Source organism: Cardiocondyla obscurior, linkage group LG22, assembly GCF_019399895.1.
Source record: "Cardiocondyla obscurior isolate alpha-2009 linkage group LG22, Cobs3.1, whole genome shotgun sequence".
NCBI lineage: Eukaryota > Metazoa > Arthropoda > Insecta > Hymenoptera > Formicidae > Cardiocondyla > Cardiocondyla obscurior.
Genome location: NC_091885.1, coordinates 2,304,008 through 2,319,447, shown reverse-complemented (window position 1 = coordinate 2,319,447; position 15,440 = coordinate 2,304,008). Strand labels below are relative to the sequence as shown.

General features: G+C 46.7%; 1 protein-coding gene across 4 annotated transcripts in view; it reads left to right on the top strand.

The window, feature by feature from the left end:
- The window catches only part of Hth (Meis homeobox homothorax), a 388,286-nt gene that overhangs the window by 211,180 nt on the left and 161,666 nt on the right, over nucleotides 1–15,440 (top strand). For all 4 annotated transcript variants that reach the window (XM_070670915.1, XM_070670914.1, XM_070670913.1 and 1 more), the window contains one exon: nucleotides 15,251–15,358. In XM_070670915.1, coding sequence (XP_070527016.1) covers nucleotides 15,251–15,358 — 108 coding nt within the window. The remainder of the gene's footprint in view (nucleotides 1–15,250; nucleotides 15,359–15,440) is intronic.

Here is a 15,440-nt window from a genome sequence, read left to right as displayed (position 1 = left end):
AAGCGTGCGCGCCCGTCTCGTTTCTTCTCTCATTCTCCGTTCCTCTCCTCCGTTCTCCCGCTTCGCCTTTTTTCTTTCGCCGCCACCGTCGGCCGAATAGAGATATTCCGCGGCGGAATAATATCGCGGATCACGTTTTTAGCGGCCGTAACGCCCCGCCGCGTCCTCGATATCGCTACGCTGTGCTCGCATCGCGTCGCCGAACAGCACCGGCGTTTTCTCTACCCCGGCACCATGGCGTGTGCTTAACGAACCCATACCCGTACGCGTCTTGGAGATTACGTGGCCTTTTTCTCGGCAGCTGGAACGTCGTCGCACGGTTCGATACGCTACGACGACGAGGAGCACCTCTCTCGGTCCGTGAATTTATTTCGCGGCGTTCGCGCCCTGCGTCTTGTAATTAAACAGATACGCATCGAGAATATCTCGGGGGAATCCAATTCTTCAGAGCACTTAAGACAATTTGTGTAATAACGTATACTGAAATAGAACAAAGTATATCTTGGCGAATGAAAGTTTAAAACGCGGTGGGCGTCCGCAGATGGGATTTTGACGTTAATCTGGAAATCATTATCTTTCATTGCTTCGCGTGGAAAGTCGCGAACAACTTGGGACATCTACGTCACCGGGCACCGACGATAACGCTTAAAGTCGTAAAGTCGACCGCGATGTCAAGGTAAAGCGACAATAAAGTATCTAGATATCTAGGCTAGCGCGCGATTTATTCAGAATAACCGGAGCGGCGCGTACTACGATGTAATACGGTTAAAGAGACGTAACTTTGTCACGACTGTCACTCACTGCGACGCCGTGACGTTTCGTATCTACCGACACCGCAAACTTTTGCGTCCACGCCGCACTCATTGTCGGACGCGCCGTCGAATTTACATTATTGACGCGACTCCGTTATAGAACTTTTCCCGGCAGTGGTAAATAATCCAGGTAATCGGCGCCGCATTGTGCACTTGGTGGTATAAAGAACGGTAGATGCGCCAATAAAACGGCGATGCCGGGAAAACGCGACTAATGGCGACACGCAATAAAAAATTAAAATTGGAACTCGGTCCTCGTGTGCGGGGGAAAAAAAAAAAAAAAAGAGGCGAGAGCTAAATTAAAACCGTCAATGAGCGTTATTCACTGACGACTGGCAGACTTTTCTTTCCGCAATCAGATTTCTGAAATATTTCCGTTCATTCAAAACTTTCAGCTCCACGTGGATTCTTACGACAGACGATATTTATACGTATCTTCTAAAATAATTGCGAAGTCGACAAAGACTTTTTTTTAAATAATTTTTGTTAAAGAAGTTGGTTTTTTTTTTCTTTTCTTTAAATAAGTAAAATATTACGATCAGAAAACTGCGTTCGAATATTTTAACATATCGTTAAATATTTGATAAAAATACTCGCGGAATATATTTTTGCATCGCAATATTGTCAATTTTGTTGGGATGGAAAACCATCGTGAAACGTACATGAAAAATAATATCGTAACATTTTGAGAAATATTGTAAACGGTGGGTAGTTATATTTAAAAATCAATACGAACTTTTGCAGAGCGCGTTTCTGCGCGGCGATAAATCCCGTTGCATCATACATTTTCTTTCATTCGGGTTTTCCGTTTTTCCCGTTCGCCACTCCGGGGCGATATCTTAATCCTTCGTGGAATTTTTGTTCTCGTCATAAACAGATCGGGCGAGCACCCAACCTGCCTCAATCAAAACATTAGCGGTGAAACGACGTCGTAAATAACGTCTTAAGTGTACCGTCATACCATTGACCCTATGCCAAGAGCATGCTGACCTACCAGAAGCTTTTATGTTTCGTCTAACGAGTTATCATATGGTCGAGAATGGAAATAAGGTAGACTCAACCATTCAGCAATATCAGTTGTCGCGTCCCGTTTAAAATACTAGAATAATATCTAAATATATACATGCATATGCGTAACGGTACAAAAGATTGTTTTATCGTTGAAAGTTGTGGTATATCGTCGCGCCGTTAAAGAAATGACATTTTTGTATAATTTCGGAAGGGGAATAAAAGAGAAAGGTACTTCTTTCTTTCATCGAGATGGCCGTTTTCGAGGAAAAAGCATATATCCAGGCTCGCGTTTGCCGATGTCGAAAGTGAAAGAAGGAGAAGTAGCTCGCGATCCGGCATCTATAGAAGACGTAAAAACTGCGGGATCGTTTCTTTCTCCCATTTAGGAGGAGTGAAGCGAAGAGGCCGAGAGAGGAGAGATGGGGAAAGGGCGTCGGCGATAAAGGTAACGTAGGGCGTCGCGACGTCCGTCAAGCCGCGCCGGTTGGTCGGCCGGCGGTGTTCTCCGTCTCTCCCTTCCCCGGTATTCTGTGGCCTTCGGCGAAAAGGATCTTCCACGTCCTTTGCCTCCCTACGTTTCCTCCTCTCGTTTCTCTCTGGAAACGAGCGAAACGCTTCTCTCGGGATCAAGGAAGAGCGCAGACTCCAAACGGCACCGGCGACCCCCGTGAATGGCGACCCTCACAAACCAATCGTATTCCCGTTTCCATCCCTCTTCGCCGCCGGAGGACTACTCCGACGGGAGTTACCCTCCGCGCCAACCCTGTCGACGTCGTTACTGTTACCCTGGCTGCTTGTTGCCCCTCTTTGCACGTCCCCGCGTTCGTCTCCACCCTCTCGTGCTCTCGACCGTGATTCTCTCCGGCAGGACGCCCCGGCGTCGAGGACGATTCACCGTTCCCAATGTAACGACGTTATTTTCACGTTTTAATCGTGATCCGGATTATGTGGTCTGCCGAAGATTCCCGCGCCCGATCGTCCATTTGGCGGTTTAAATCCGTCGCTACATCGTAACGGGAAAATCCGTGGGGGTACAATTCGCATCTCATGGCAATTTCCTTCATCTTTTTCGCATCGATTTTCTCCACTCTCGCCCACGTTTAACACATAGTTCCTCTGCGCTTCAATGAGTTTAATAAATATTAATCTCGAACGATACTTTTTTATTTCTGATTTTTTTTTTACAAGAAATTTTCTCATTCTTCGGCTATTTTATTATTTAGGGAGGCACGTAAACGGTCGTGTGTTTCCGTTAATTTTTTTTATTTTTAATTTATATTTCGCGGAAACAGAGAGTCGGGAGTCAGTCGTCGTCGCTCAGAGGATGCATCGCACCGATATATTATGCGGATTTGGATCGACGCGCCGGGGACGACCGTCTACTACGATTCGCAATTATTGTCGATGGCATTATCGACGCGCACCTGTCGCGCTACGTCGCTGATAATCGTCGTGTGACTTAACGTAGTGTATCGCTCGTATGACAGGTTTGTGCACGCGTTTCGCGAGACATGCTTCTGACTTATCTGCGCATCGGCAGGGGGGAGGGGGGTGGAACAGTTACATGTTACCGTACGCCTCATTGTTGCCACGCTTTAAACTCGCATTACTCAAATTATCTTGGCAATAGGGATCGTAAATTACGGAATTTCATCGCCGTCGTTGATTCCGCCGATCCGCGGAAAATTTATGAACCGTTAGCGTAAGAAGATCTCGCGGAAAAAAAAAACTATTTTAATCCTTGATATTGCATATTATTTAAATAAATATTCAATCCCGGATTTTCTTTTTTATATTAAAATTAATTAGCAATTAATAAACTTGAGAGTATCGTCGATAAGCGATGATGCTAGAATTCGATAACGTTATAAATAGATGCACTCCGAATTAAAAGCAGCTGACGGCACCGATTGCCACCAATTTCTTTACCTTATTATTTTTTTATTTCTTTTTATTGCCTTCTTCTTCCACGCATTCCCGTTTTCTTATCCCGTTTATTTGTTCTCTTTAAGCGCGTTACGTGAATTTAAAAACAATTTGGTAAATTATATCTCGCCAGAGGGAAGCGATGCAGATAGAAGGTGTGAGAAAAAGCAATCCTTGTATCTTTATTGCGGGACATAATGATATCAGCCGCGATATTTTATCCTGTTCGAGGGAATTAATGCAAAAAAGCGGGCGCGGTAAAAGGGTGAACTCTCGGCAGCGGAAATGCAAGACTCGTAGGAAGTGCTAATACTCGTCAAATTCGCGCCGCGGACGGGGGAACGATTCCACGATTCCGGCATAGATAAACGCGATCGACAAGAATCCGCGGCTGTTTCCGCGCGTTACCCGTCACATGTAATAAACAACGTTATACTTTCTTTATCTCGGCGGTGCACGGGAAAAGGGGGCTCATTACCGCTCATTAAAAATCATTGTGCTCATCGAGGGAATTGCGGGACGCGGTATGCGGGATAAATTTTGCCACCTGCGTGGATGCACCGCGGTTTTACGTTCCGTATTTAAGGGGATAACGAACGCGTCTCGCACTTAGATGCGGGAGATGATCGCGGAGCGAGTGGCCAACGTAATATATTCCAGCCTTTATCGTAGCTCGTGATAAAATTAATGTAAAGTAATTCCGCTCGTATAGTTGTGCTCTATCCCGGTCGCCGCATAAATTCGATCCCGTCGTGTAACACTGGGCGAATTCATAGAGGCGCATTTTCATTACGTTCGATAATATTGCTTCGTTTCAGCAAAAACGATCGGTGCGTTTTCTCCGGCATAATTTAACCGCGCGAGATTGTTTGATAGATACTTATAATTTCTAATTAACTAGCATATCGGCGTAAGACGATCGTCGTAATGTCGTGCGATCGTGCCGTAAATTGTAAATTAGCGTTACTTTAAACGAACGTATAATTTTCGATCGCTTTCACGTATCACGATTTTCCGCTCACCTATTCATGCGTGAGTAAGTAACAATTATGTATATCGAACAATATACGATATGCGTAGCAAAGGTTGATGTTTAAAAACGATGACAGTATAGCTTTCACGTCTCGCCATTGAACTCCTAAACTCGAGACGCATTAATTAAGTTAAAAGCTTAATACCGCGCCGAAAAAAAAAAAAATCTATTCGACGAATCACGGTAGCTGTGCTAATTATTATGTTCGCGCGCTACTAACCCTGCGTTTACCTACTTTGAAATAATCCCGTGTGTGATAACGATGACTTTATCGATCCGCTAAGCCGCGAATAATCTTTTATCGGCGAGCGAAGGAAGTTCGCAATAATGAGAATTTTCCAGAGTCCCGATTTGATAAATCGCTTCTTAATCGATGTCACCGGCTGAATCTCGTTAGATCGGGACGTCGCGGGTTTTCATTTCGATTTCGATCGCCGTCGCTCAGGCGGTATCGACTTCCGCGTTGCCATGGCGGGTGGCACGTCCGATTTTGTCGAACTCCCCCCGGAGCCAGAAAAATCCTGGCTCCCGACGCAGCGCGCGCGGCACTTCGATTCCAACAAAACGTCCGGCGCTCTTTTTGTCCGGCTCCTCCACGCCTCTGCCTTCCCTTTCTCTTCCCGCTTCGCTCGACCGACCGACCGACGGGCCCGGCTCTTTTCCTCTCTTTTCCACCTTCCCCCTCGGTCACCGTCGTGGATCAATACGCCGTAGCAAAGCGGGCAGCCCCGTAAATGTGATTGTTGCTCGATTTCTTGCGTCTTAATTGCCTCGCGCTTAACGACGTAATTACTCGGCGGAAAGAAAGAAAAAAAAAAATATAGAGGAGAGGAAAGAGGGGAACGTTCGCGCGCGCGGTAACGCTTGGGCGCCGGGATCTTTACCTTTTTCTCTCCCGGGTCGTATTCTTCTCTCCCGCTTACTCGTGACGCCGATCAGCCGCTTTATCTCCCTCGCTCTCCGGTGTCCTTTCCCGCTCGTCGTCGATCCCGTGAAAAGTGCATCGCCGCGATTATCGTGCCGTGCCCGAGAAGGAAGAAGACGGTGGGACGAACAGAGACGAGCGAGCGCGATCTCCGACGGCGTACGGAGTTGCCGACAGCGCACGAGTGCTTTCCGCGTCGCTCGCTAGCTGGCGACACCAGTAAGGCGTCTTCGAAGTGGTGCTGCGGGTTGTCGGTGAGTTCGCGCGGGATCTCCGACGGGAAATTCTTGGTGATTTCGCCACGACGGACGGCCGCCGGCACGACGAATTTTCCTCCTCGTGACCGCCGCTTCCGTAAGTATCAACACGTTCGATCGATTTCGCCGGCTCGAGTCCTTTCCGCGAGCCCACAGGTCCCACCGGCAAAACCTTGGTTAGCGACAAAAGGAGACGCCATCATGGCGACCGGCCTTTTCTCTCTCTCGCGCACTCGTCGCGTCACCCGGTACCGTCGCGCGGCCGCGAAATCAGGCGGAACGATTAATACAACGCGATCGCGTTTCATGCATTTTTATGGATGACGTATAATTCGCATCCCCTGGGCGGCTCCTTCTCGCTCTTCCCGGCGCTTTCCACGCTGCCACTCGGGTACGGCGCGGCACGTCGTTGCACTCGATCGGTTGCCGTCGCTTTGAAATATAAACAGTGCATTTGCATGTTTTCCGGATTTAATTAGCTCCGATGCGATTATTAATTGCCCGCGGCCGCGGGAGTGGCCGCGCGTCGATACGCGCCGGGCCGCTCGTATTTACAATTTTCGTCCGTAAATAACGAACCGTGGCGATGCCGCGGGTTGGATTTTAACGAGGGAATTAATAATCCTCCCCCTCCCCTCTCCCCGTCTGCACGGCGGGGGTGGATCGGGATAGGGACGCAAAGCGGGCGCGAGCGCGAAATTCGCGTCCGAGTGGCTCCGCGGGCGAGCTGCGCGATCGTTTCGGCTCACCATTTCACGACGCGAACACTTTTCAGAAAAGCACCCGAGCTCCTTGCATAATCGGCCGAGCGGATTTCAGCCGCGCGGATTCCAACTCGCTGAATTTTAACCGGTAGATTTATGCGCTTTCTCGGTTCTCGCGGTATAGCGCATATCGAATCGCATATACATATATACTTTCCGCGAGCAAACGGTTTTGGCATTTTTTTTTCTTTTTTCTTTTCTTTTTTTTTTCCCCTATATTTTTTACAACTGGCAACTGGTTGAAAATAAAATTCGCCCGGAAAATATTATCCTGCCATTAAGACCGAATTCGAATGTTCTCTAATTAACTGCTAGGAAGTATTTTTCTTCACTTTTATTCCGCACCGATTTACGTTACGAGCTGGCCCGATAAGCGTTAATTTTTCTTAAGTTTACCCAGGCTTTAATTATCTTCGAGATATCAACGGCGATATCACCGAACGTTTTACGGAATAATGTAGCGTGTAATCGGCGCATTAACATTTCTTGTAATTGCAGCCTGTAATTATCGATTATCGTCGCGCAAAAAGGGTGCTCGGTAGGAGGGGGAGAGAGTGCCGCACGCATGGAAGGGCCTCCGCGCGTGATTATGCGTTTCGGTGCGTCGCGCCACGGACAGATTGGCGCGCGAGTACGTCTTTCGTCTCGTCGGGAAGCGCGCGGCCCCGGCATCGGGTAGTTTTGTTTTACGGCCGTAATTCAAGTCGTCGTGCAGGGTCAGCCTACCGGGGGCTGCCGAGATAGTTTATCATCGTTTAATCCTCGCGACCTGCCGCAACATTTTAAATCTCTCTCCTATCTCGGGTCCCCGCGTGTCGTGGCCGGCCTGCGACACATGCCCGCGGCACGCACACGCGCTTACGTGACTCACGACCTCACGAGGTGCACGCGGCGCCAGAGCAGGAGAAACAGCACGTAACGATCCGTCGTGTGCTATCACTCTGTCATCGCTTCGATATCACGATTTTGTTACGTATATTTTTTCCCCCTTCAGCTTTTGTCTCGTTGGCGCGAGGAACGCTGCGACACAAGTTCATCCCGCGTTCAGAGAAGTTACGAACACTCGCGGCTAAGTCAAAGAAATTGAACCGAGACGTGATCCACACCGTACGGAACGACGTCGGACACGAAACTTCTATTAGCGGCGCAAAGGTAACCCGCGATATTAATAAATTTTCCTCCTCGTCGATACCGGTGGAAAAATTTTAGCGGCGCCGCGATTTTCGGCTTTCTCCGTTTCTACGTGCCCGTTTATCTTGGGAAACGGAGGAGGGGCGGGGCGGGGGGGAAACGGGGACGTCGAGCGTTGTCGATTCGCCCGTGAATTTACGCTAAGTGCAAGGCTGTTGCAGCCGGCGGGCCGGTAATTCGGGGAACGTGGTCCCGGGGCCTCGGGAGCGGGTCGGAGGTCGGCGGGCAGAGTGCCAGAAAGAGAGGAGGTTCCGCGGCTGGGAACAGAGCACGCGGTTTATCCGGACTCTGCGCTCGAGAGCGCTTCCGAGACGATGTCTAGGTATCTGCGTGTCCCCACGACTCGTCATCGTGCACCTACTTCTCGCCTCGCCCTGGGGACCCTACGAACCGCAGTATCCCGCACAGTATACACCGACATTAGACCAACTGCGACGTTCGCGATGGACTCAGACTGTATCGAATTAGAGAGTACGAGATGTGCACCTCGCCCGTCTTCGTCGCGGCCGGGACTCTCGTCCCGTTTCGATTAAGTAACTTTTGAGAAATTTGCGGAAATTAAAGTGCGCGAGGAACATTACATATCGCGAACCTATCTCATTCGCCGCTCTACGCATGTTTTCGGTGTTTATTTTACCGAGGAGAGTTGACCGAGGACTTAAAAACATAGCTGGACTTCAGTGAGCTAATATAAAAAACGTAAATAAACCTCGGCATCGAGCTAGGAGCTTCCGAGAATTTAGCCGAGGCTCAGAGATTCCGAGAATTTAGCCGAGGCTCAGGGATTCCGAGAACTCAGTGCGAAAAGAACAGCGTGCAATTGACGATCGAACCTATTGCCCTCTCGCTCTTTTTACTCGGTTGTCTCGTTCTATCTAAGGGCCGAAATCTCTAACGGCCAGTCTTGTTGCGGTGCTTCGGGCGTGTGGACGTGTCGTCAATAGCTCCGCAATTACGCGTATCTACGACCGCGGGTAGGACGTTTCCGCACACGAGTAAGCGTCGACATCGTCGAGTCGAGTACGGACAATCATTTTTTGTACTCGTGTGCTATTCCAGTCATCGTTTAGTTGTTTATCTCGTGCGTCGAAAAAGTGTTTCGGAACGGCGAGGTTACGTAGCAGGCCGAGGGCGCGGAGCGTCCGACGTGAATTACGCCGCGGGTTCGGCGTTGCCAACCGCTGCACTCGCCGCGCCGACCCTTCGCCTTCTCGGCTTACACCTTCCGCGTACGCGCGGATTCGGCATTGTAACGCTAATTAAACTGGCGCGTGTCACAAGTCACGAGTGGTGACGTCACTCGCCATGATTTCTAACCATCCACCGTTGTACGGTCGAGAGCCCGGCTCCCGCTTGTCCAACTGTCCGCTCGTCCTCCCCGCGTGCACGTCTCCATTTGCAGGCTCTAACTCCGTGCACGACGCTGTTAATCTAATTATATCCTCGTGCACATCAAGTGCCAACTGCATCTGTAACTTTGGGGAAGATAAATCGCGGTGAGTAAAAAAAAATAATCTCTGATCGCGCGGAGAGCCTCTCGAGACGATCGCGTCGGGATTCATTGGTTATACGATCGTAAATGCGTGATATTTTATTATATGAAACGTTGGAGAGAAGGAATTTAGATTAATTACAAAGTTTTTTTTTTGTAATATGTTTAATGATATTTGTAAAAATAATATTTTTTGTTACTGATAACAAATAATGATATACATTCTAATTAATATTAATGATTTTGGTAACAAAATCTCGCATTCGATAATGTATATCTATTTTTGAGATTGTAAGGTTCGGTGTGAGGCAAAGCATTATTGTATCGATTTTACCCTCCCGAAGATTAAGTGTTTGATTTACGATATTAATGCAAGCACCGCGCCGTGAGATCAATAGCGATTTTTATCGAATTATTAACCCGCGAGCGAGTGCAATGCTATTAGTCGACGCTTCGAAATGGTAATCCGGCAAATATCGACTCGGTTAATTAAAACATTCCGGCGCGTTAAAAATATTGTAAATGCTGATAAATAATCGTTTGATATTATATAGAAATCTAATAATGAATCTATACAAAAATATGAAAATTTAATCGTATATCGGACTGTCGAGAAATCTGATAAAATAATTATTTTTAATTCTTAATTTTCAAATTTGCATATCGCGCGGGAAATGAGAGAAAACTCCAACATATATTTTTAATTATCTTTTTATGTTTTCAATCCGTGAAAAAAACAATTTCGGATATTAGTACGCTATCATTCATTCGGACCTCGCACTTTTGTATTTATATCTAAACATTTTACTTGCGATAAGGACCTGAACGCGAGCAAAGTACGGCGCGATCGCCATGCGCGCTAAGTGCCAGCGTAAATTTGACTCCGCCGCGGAAAGAGTGTTAATTGTGAACTTGCGTTTTATGGAGGAAGTAGGCTCGTCGGAGAAGGCGCGACGGGCAGCATGGCGCACATTACTGAAGCCTGGTGTTCTCAGCTGTCGTCGTTGAGTTACGTTAACACCTTTGTTCGATCTTATCGCCGGTTGACCAGCGGGACCCTTCGACCGTTTCCATTACGCTGTTTCTTGCCATTGCACGTTTAATGATAATCGCGCATCCGTATGCTGCAAAACAACGGCGCCGTTCGCGTACGCGACGAGGAAATCCACTCGCACACACTTAGTCGTCCGGCTATTAAAGCGAGCACCGTATCGCTTTACTATCTTTATTTCAGCTAATAAGAATCATTTCTTTTTTTTTCTTTTTTTCTTTTTTTTCCCCTCTGATTTAGATAATGCGCGGCCGACGCAACCATACGGTCTTTCGATCTGATCGTATTATTTTTAGGGCACTCTTTTGCGCTTCCACGATAATTTCACTGATGAATTTGCTCGCGGATGTTATTAACTGTAAAACTGGAATAATTATGTTTAAGTTGCGATAACGCCGAGTCCGGCTGTTACTGCCTTTCAATGTCTGCGTATAATTTTACGATCGTAATATAATACCTTAGTTGTCATACGTTGTCGCGTGTGCGCAACGACTTTCTCTTTTCGCTGGAAAACGTTCGGGAATTTTTCGCGCGATAAAAGAAGAAAAAAAAAAAAAATAAGCATGGCGAGCGCGTTTAAAATTAATTACTATATCGCTTGCGCTTAGTGAAGTCGTCCGACACCGTCCCATAACCGGCTGTTACAAACAGCATCCTGTTTATCAATAATTTGAATTTGAAAGACGCACCGAGAGACGGCGAGTTTGTAAGCCGCAACAAATTACGTCTATCGGGCGTCATTAATCACTCGGCATCTCCGACATCTGCGAACGCAGACCTCCGCCCGTCGCCCGCTACTTACCGAAGAAAGACGGTGTTTCTGCTCACAAATGGAAAATAGGTATGACGTCGCGACCGCCTAACAACCTTGAAACGTTATCCACTTATTCCGCGCAATTAGATTTTAATCGAAAAAAAAAAAAAAAAAAAAGAGCAATTTTATGCGCTTTAATTTCGATCGCTTTGCTCACGCCTCAGAAATTTTTGCTATAAAAATTTTAAAACACGCCGTGCTCGAAGAATGATCACTGGAGCGATTTGGTGCGTGAAAATCTTGAGTAATCTCTTTGCATCTTCGTAGAAAACAAGCTATAAACCTTGTCGCTTAAACGAGTCGGTTTACCACCGGCATTATTACCGTAAATCGCGTAAACATCCGATTCGCTTCGTGCCGCGGGGGCGAGGGTAAGTTTTAATTAAGATAAGTGAGTTCGAGGTGTCGACGGCGGGGATTATTCGAAAATAATTTCGACGGACGTATATAACGACACGCCCGGTTTATCCAGCATGCTGATCTACGGATTACCTTCGGCCGAAGAGAGAGGATTCTATCCCGAATAAATTACGCGCCGGTAACGTCGGTGGGTGGTGCGCGGCTACGTAAGGTTAGGAGTTGGCAAAGCGGGAGAGAAAGGGAGAGTAAGACGAAACAACGAGCGAAAGAGACGCCGCGAGCGGATAGAAGAAGGGAGAGGCACGGACGAGCCAAAAGGAGAGCAGGTGCAAACTTGGCCTGTCAGGAAGTCGCTTACAGCTCGAGGACAAAAGCCTCCCGAGGGACTCGTGCGCGTTTGGAAGCGGCACTAGGGACGCACAGGTCGGTCTAGATGGTAGAAGACGACGAGAAAGATGGTCGTGGGAGCTCGAGGGAAGCGAGAGGGACGAGCCTAACTGTGAAATAACAGGGTGGCCTCTTCAACCCTCGCCTTGAAGATGTGAGCCTCATACGTCACTTCCTTACGGCGAAAGAGGGCGGCGTCTAAGGGTGGAAGCGAGTTATATTGATTTATTTATACCGAGGAAGCATCTCCGACGTGATGGGGTTATTGGGTACCTATATTCTATCTATAACATCCGCTACGGTCTTCACGAGTAGCAAAGCCGGATACCGACATTGAAGATCTTCTCCAAATCTCTCCACCTCAGCCTCGAAGACGCGGATCGATGATGATTGCGCGGAATCATCCCGCGGCAGCGAGAATCTTTTAAAACGGCGTACGAATTTCGCGAAACGGCTTCCGGCATGCATCGCTCGAATTTACAATGACTGTCGAAAAATCCGGATGAAAGATGTACGCGGCTCGAGCAATTTGCTATTGTCGAAACAAATTAGTCATGGGAGGATCATTGTCGGCGCAAGGAAGAAATAAACTGCGTCGGTTGCGTGTCCGACTGTTACATTCCAATTTATAACCGTCAGCTGTTGTTGGGCGCAAAAATAAAGTCATAGCGGGGGCTCGCGTCGCGCGTCGGCTATACGAATTCGGTTTCCAGCGAAGATGACGTGGTCGTCGTATTAGTCCATCCACCTCCCACCGATCGCACTCACTTCTCCAGGGCTTTGCCCGATACATGACTCGGCCCTGTGGCATGACTGTCGCGAACACGCGAACCCGTTAGACCAAAGTTAACCCGCAATTTAGCTACGGTGATCATTCAAAGGAGACGTCTCACTCGATGCCACTTAACGAATCTTTCTTTTGAAGAAACGTTTTGCGCTGTCAGATGCGACAATTATTCTGTAGACGACTAAAGTCGTCTTTGACGGCATTCAAGCTAGAAGCGGCTTAGCTTTACACTGCCTCGAACTCGTCACTCCCGTTTTATTAAGACAAATTTTTTTTATTTTATTTTTTTTTTTGTTTTTTCACAAAATTTATTTTATATATTTATCTGAAAATAGAACGGTATTTCGCGGCTAATACGCTCACGAATGCCACCGAGATTTGACATACGACGGTCGACGTAGCCACATACCGAGATTCAGAGAATTCGGGTCAAAATACGGTAGAAACTCCAGAACTTTTTAGAATTCCCACGGTAAATCACAGTTACAGAGTTGATGGGGCGATGTGTATGATTACACCCTGTCTCCTAGCGGCTATAAATCTCCATCTATCCGCCCCACCTTCATCCTAGGATTCTACAGGTATCCAAAGGACCTGTGCCTCCGAGGACTTCGAAATGGCTGTGACGTATAGTCTGGCGGTGCGTAATGGGTCGGCAACGCGAGCAAATGACTTCGAATAATCCTGATATATTGTTTATTCACTTATCCGCGGCGTGGAAAGACGGGATCTCCGGCAGCGTGATATCCCACGTCGAATCGTCAATGCACTCTGAATATTTACCGTGTAGTATATTTATTACATTTTTATTATTGCACGTTTTACCATATTTTTTTTTTTTTTAACATCCACGATGTTGATGAAGAAATGATTGTCTCGATGAATTTGCTCGCGGGCCGGGCGCCGGGACACTAATCTCTCGTTATTAACATGAATTCGATGTCCCTAGTGCCGGAATAACCATTATTTTCGAATCACCGACGCAGCCCTGTCATTTCGATTAACCAGAAACTGACGGGCCGTGCCGTGACCGTAAAATCAAGAGTTAAACGCACACTCACACGATACACTATAATCAATATCGTTGAATAGGTTTTTAAATCCATTAGTTTGAAACGCGCGCCGATCGAGGAAAATTAAAAAATTATATTCGGAACTCAATCGCCCCGTGGCATCGCTAATGAGCCCACGGATCGCTGTTAGGCCTCGCATATTATTCGGAATTAATATCTCGGTATCTATATGATAAAGCGACAGTAGATCGCATGCAAAAACGTTACGGAGAACTTAATATCGGTGGACTGCGCGCTCGTACAGAACGGGCTGAAGCGAAGCAATTTTCTGCTTTCCAAGAATATAATTTTCGCAGGGGGATGTGCCCGCTATATTTCCGAGATAAGACTATAGCTCCGCGGGATCTCCTCTCACCCAGCAAGACCCTACTCTCTCGTGTGAAATTACTTCGCTCCGCGGCTTACTCTTATCCCCCGGCGCCACCCTTTCTTACCGTGTATCCTCATTCAGCCGGGATCTCCCTGGAAATAAAGTAGATACCTTTCCTATTTTCGCATCTGGAAAATTGCAATACTGCAGCCGCGAGTGGTGCTCTCCGCTTGATAAATCAGTTGGAAGATAGAAAATTCTCTGAATTTTTTGTGTGCCCACATATAAAAAAAAAAAAGAGTAATTAAACTGTTATTTTATTAATTTATTATTATTTTTTTTTTTATTGATTTAATTTACCGTTTAATTTTTCGTTTGATCGCTTTACGTGACGGCATTGATTAATATTACGTCGAGTAGTATTATCGTCGAGCGAATACCGTGCAATTTAACATAAAAATGTTCTTTCCCGCACTTTTAAGTAATTATTATAATCGGCATAATTGTAGGATTATTCTTATTCCGGCGAAGTAAATCGCAGGGATAACGTAGCATGCTACCTACTGGAAAAAGAATGAAAGTGCTATAACAGTATACATATAGAGCACCGCACGATAGAATCTCTTTGGTCGAAGTCGTGACGCCGACGATCACGAATCTTTCTCCTCCACATCAACCCTTTCTGCATACTTTTTTTTTTCTATAGCGCTCGCATAATAACGTTTTCGTGCGGGAATCGATACGAGAACATCTATTTTTACACGAAAACAGGCTATTTCGCGTTATCAGCATAATTTTTTTTACAATATTTCGATTGCTACATCGTAATCGACGTTTTATCCGAAAACAAATCAAGCAATTTAACTGCTGACTCGCCAAATTTTTTTTTTTTTAATGGATTAAAGGCGTGTTGACGGTTATTTTGTTCGCGAATAGAGATTCTGTCTATAATATTAATTCTTTTTTCTACAACCGCAAAATGTATACGTATATGTATAATCTTAATTTATAAGTATAGATATAATAATTTTAACGAAAAAACAAATTTTTGTTTCAGGCAAATGGTGTCCTCGTAGGGAATGGAGTTCGCCTCCTGACGCGCAACGCGCGGCGACCGACGCGCGTCGAGGTGTCCTTTACTCTTCGGTCTTCCTTGGCAGTCCCGGTAAGTCGAGTTCTTCGCACATATCTGAATTTCTTACGCTTCTTGCACCTAAAACCGCTCACACGTTTCTCGATTAACGACG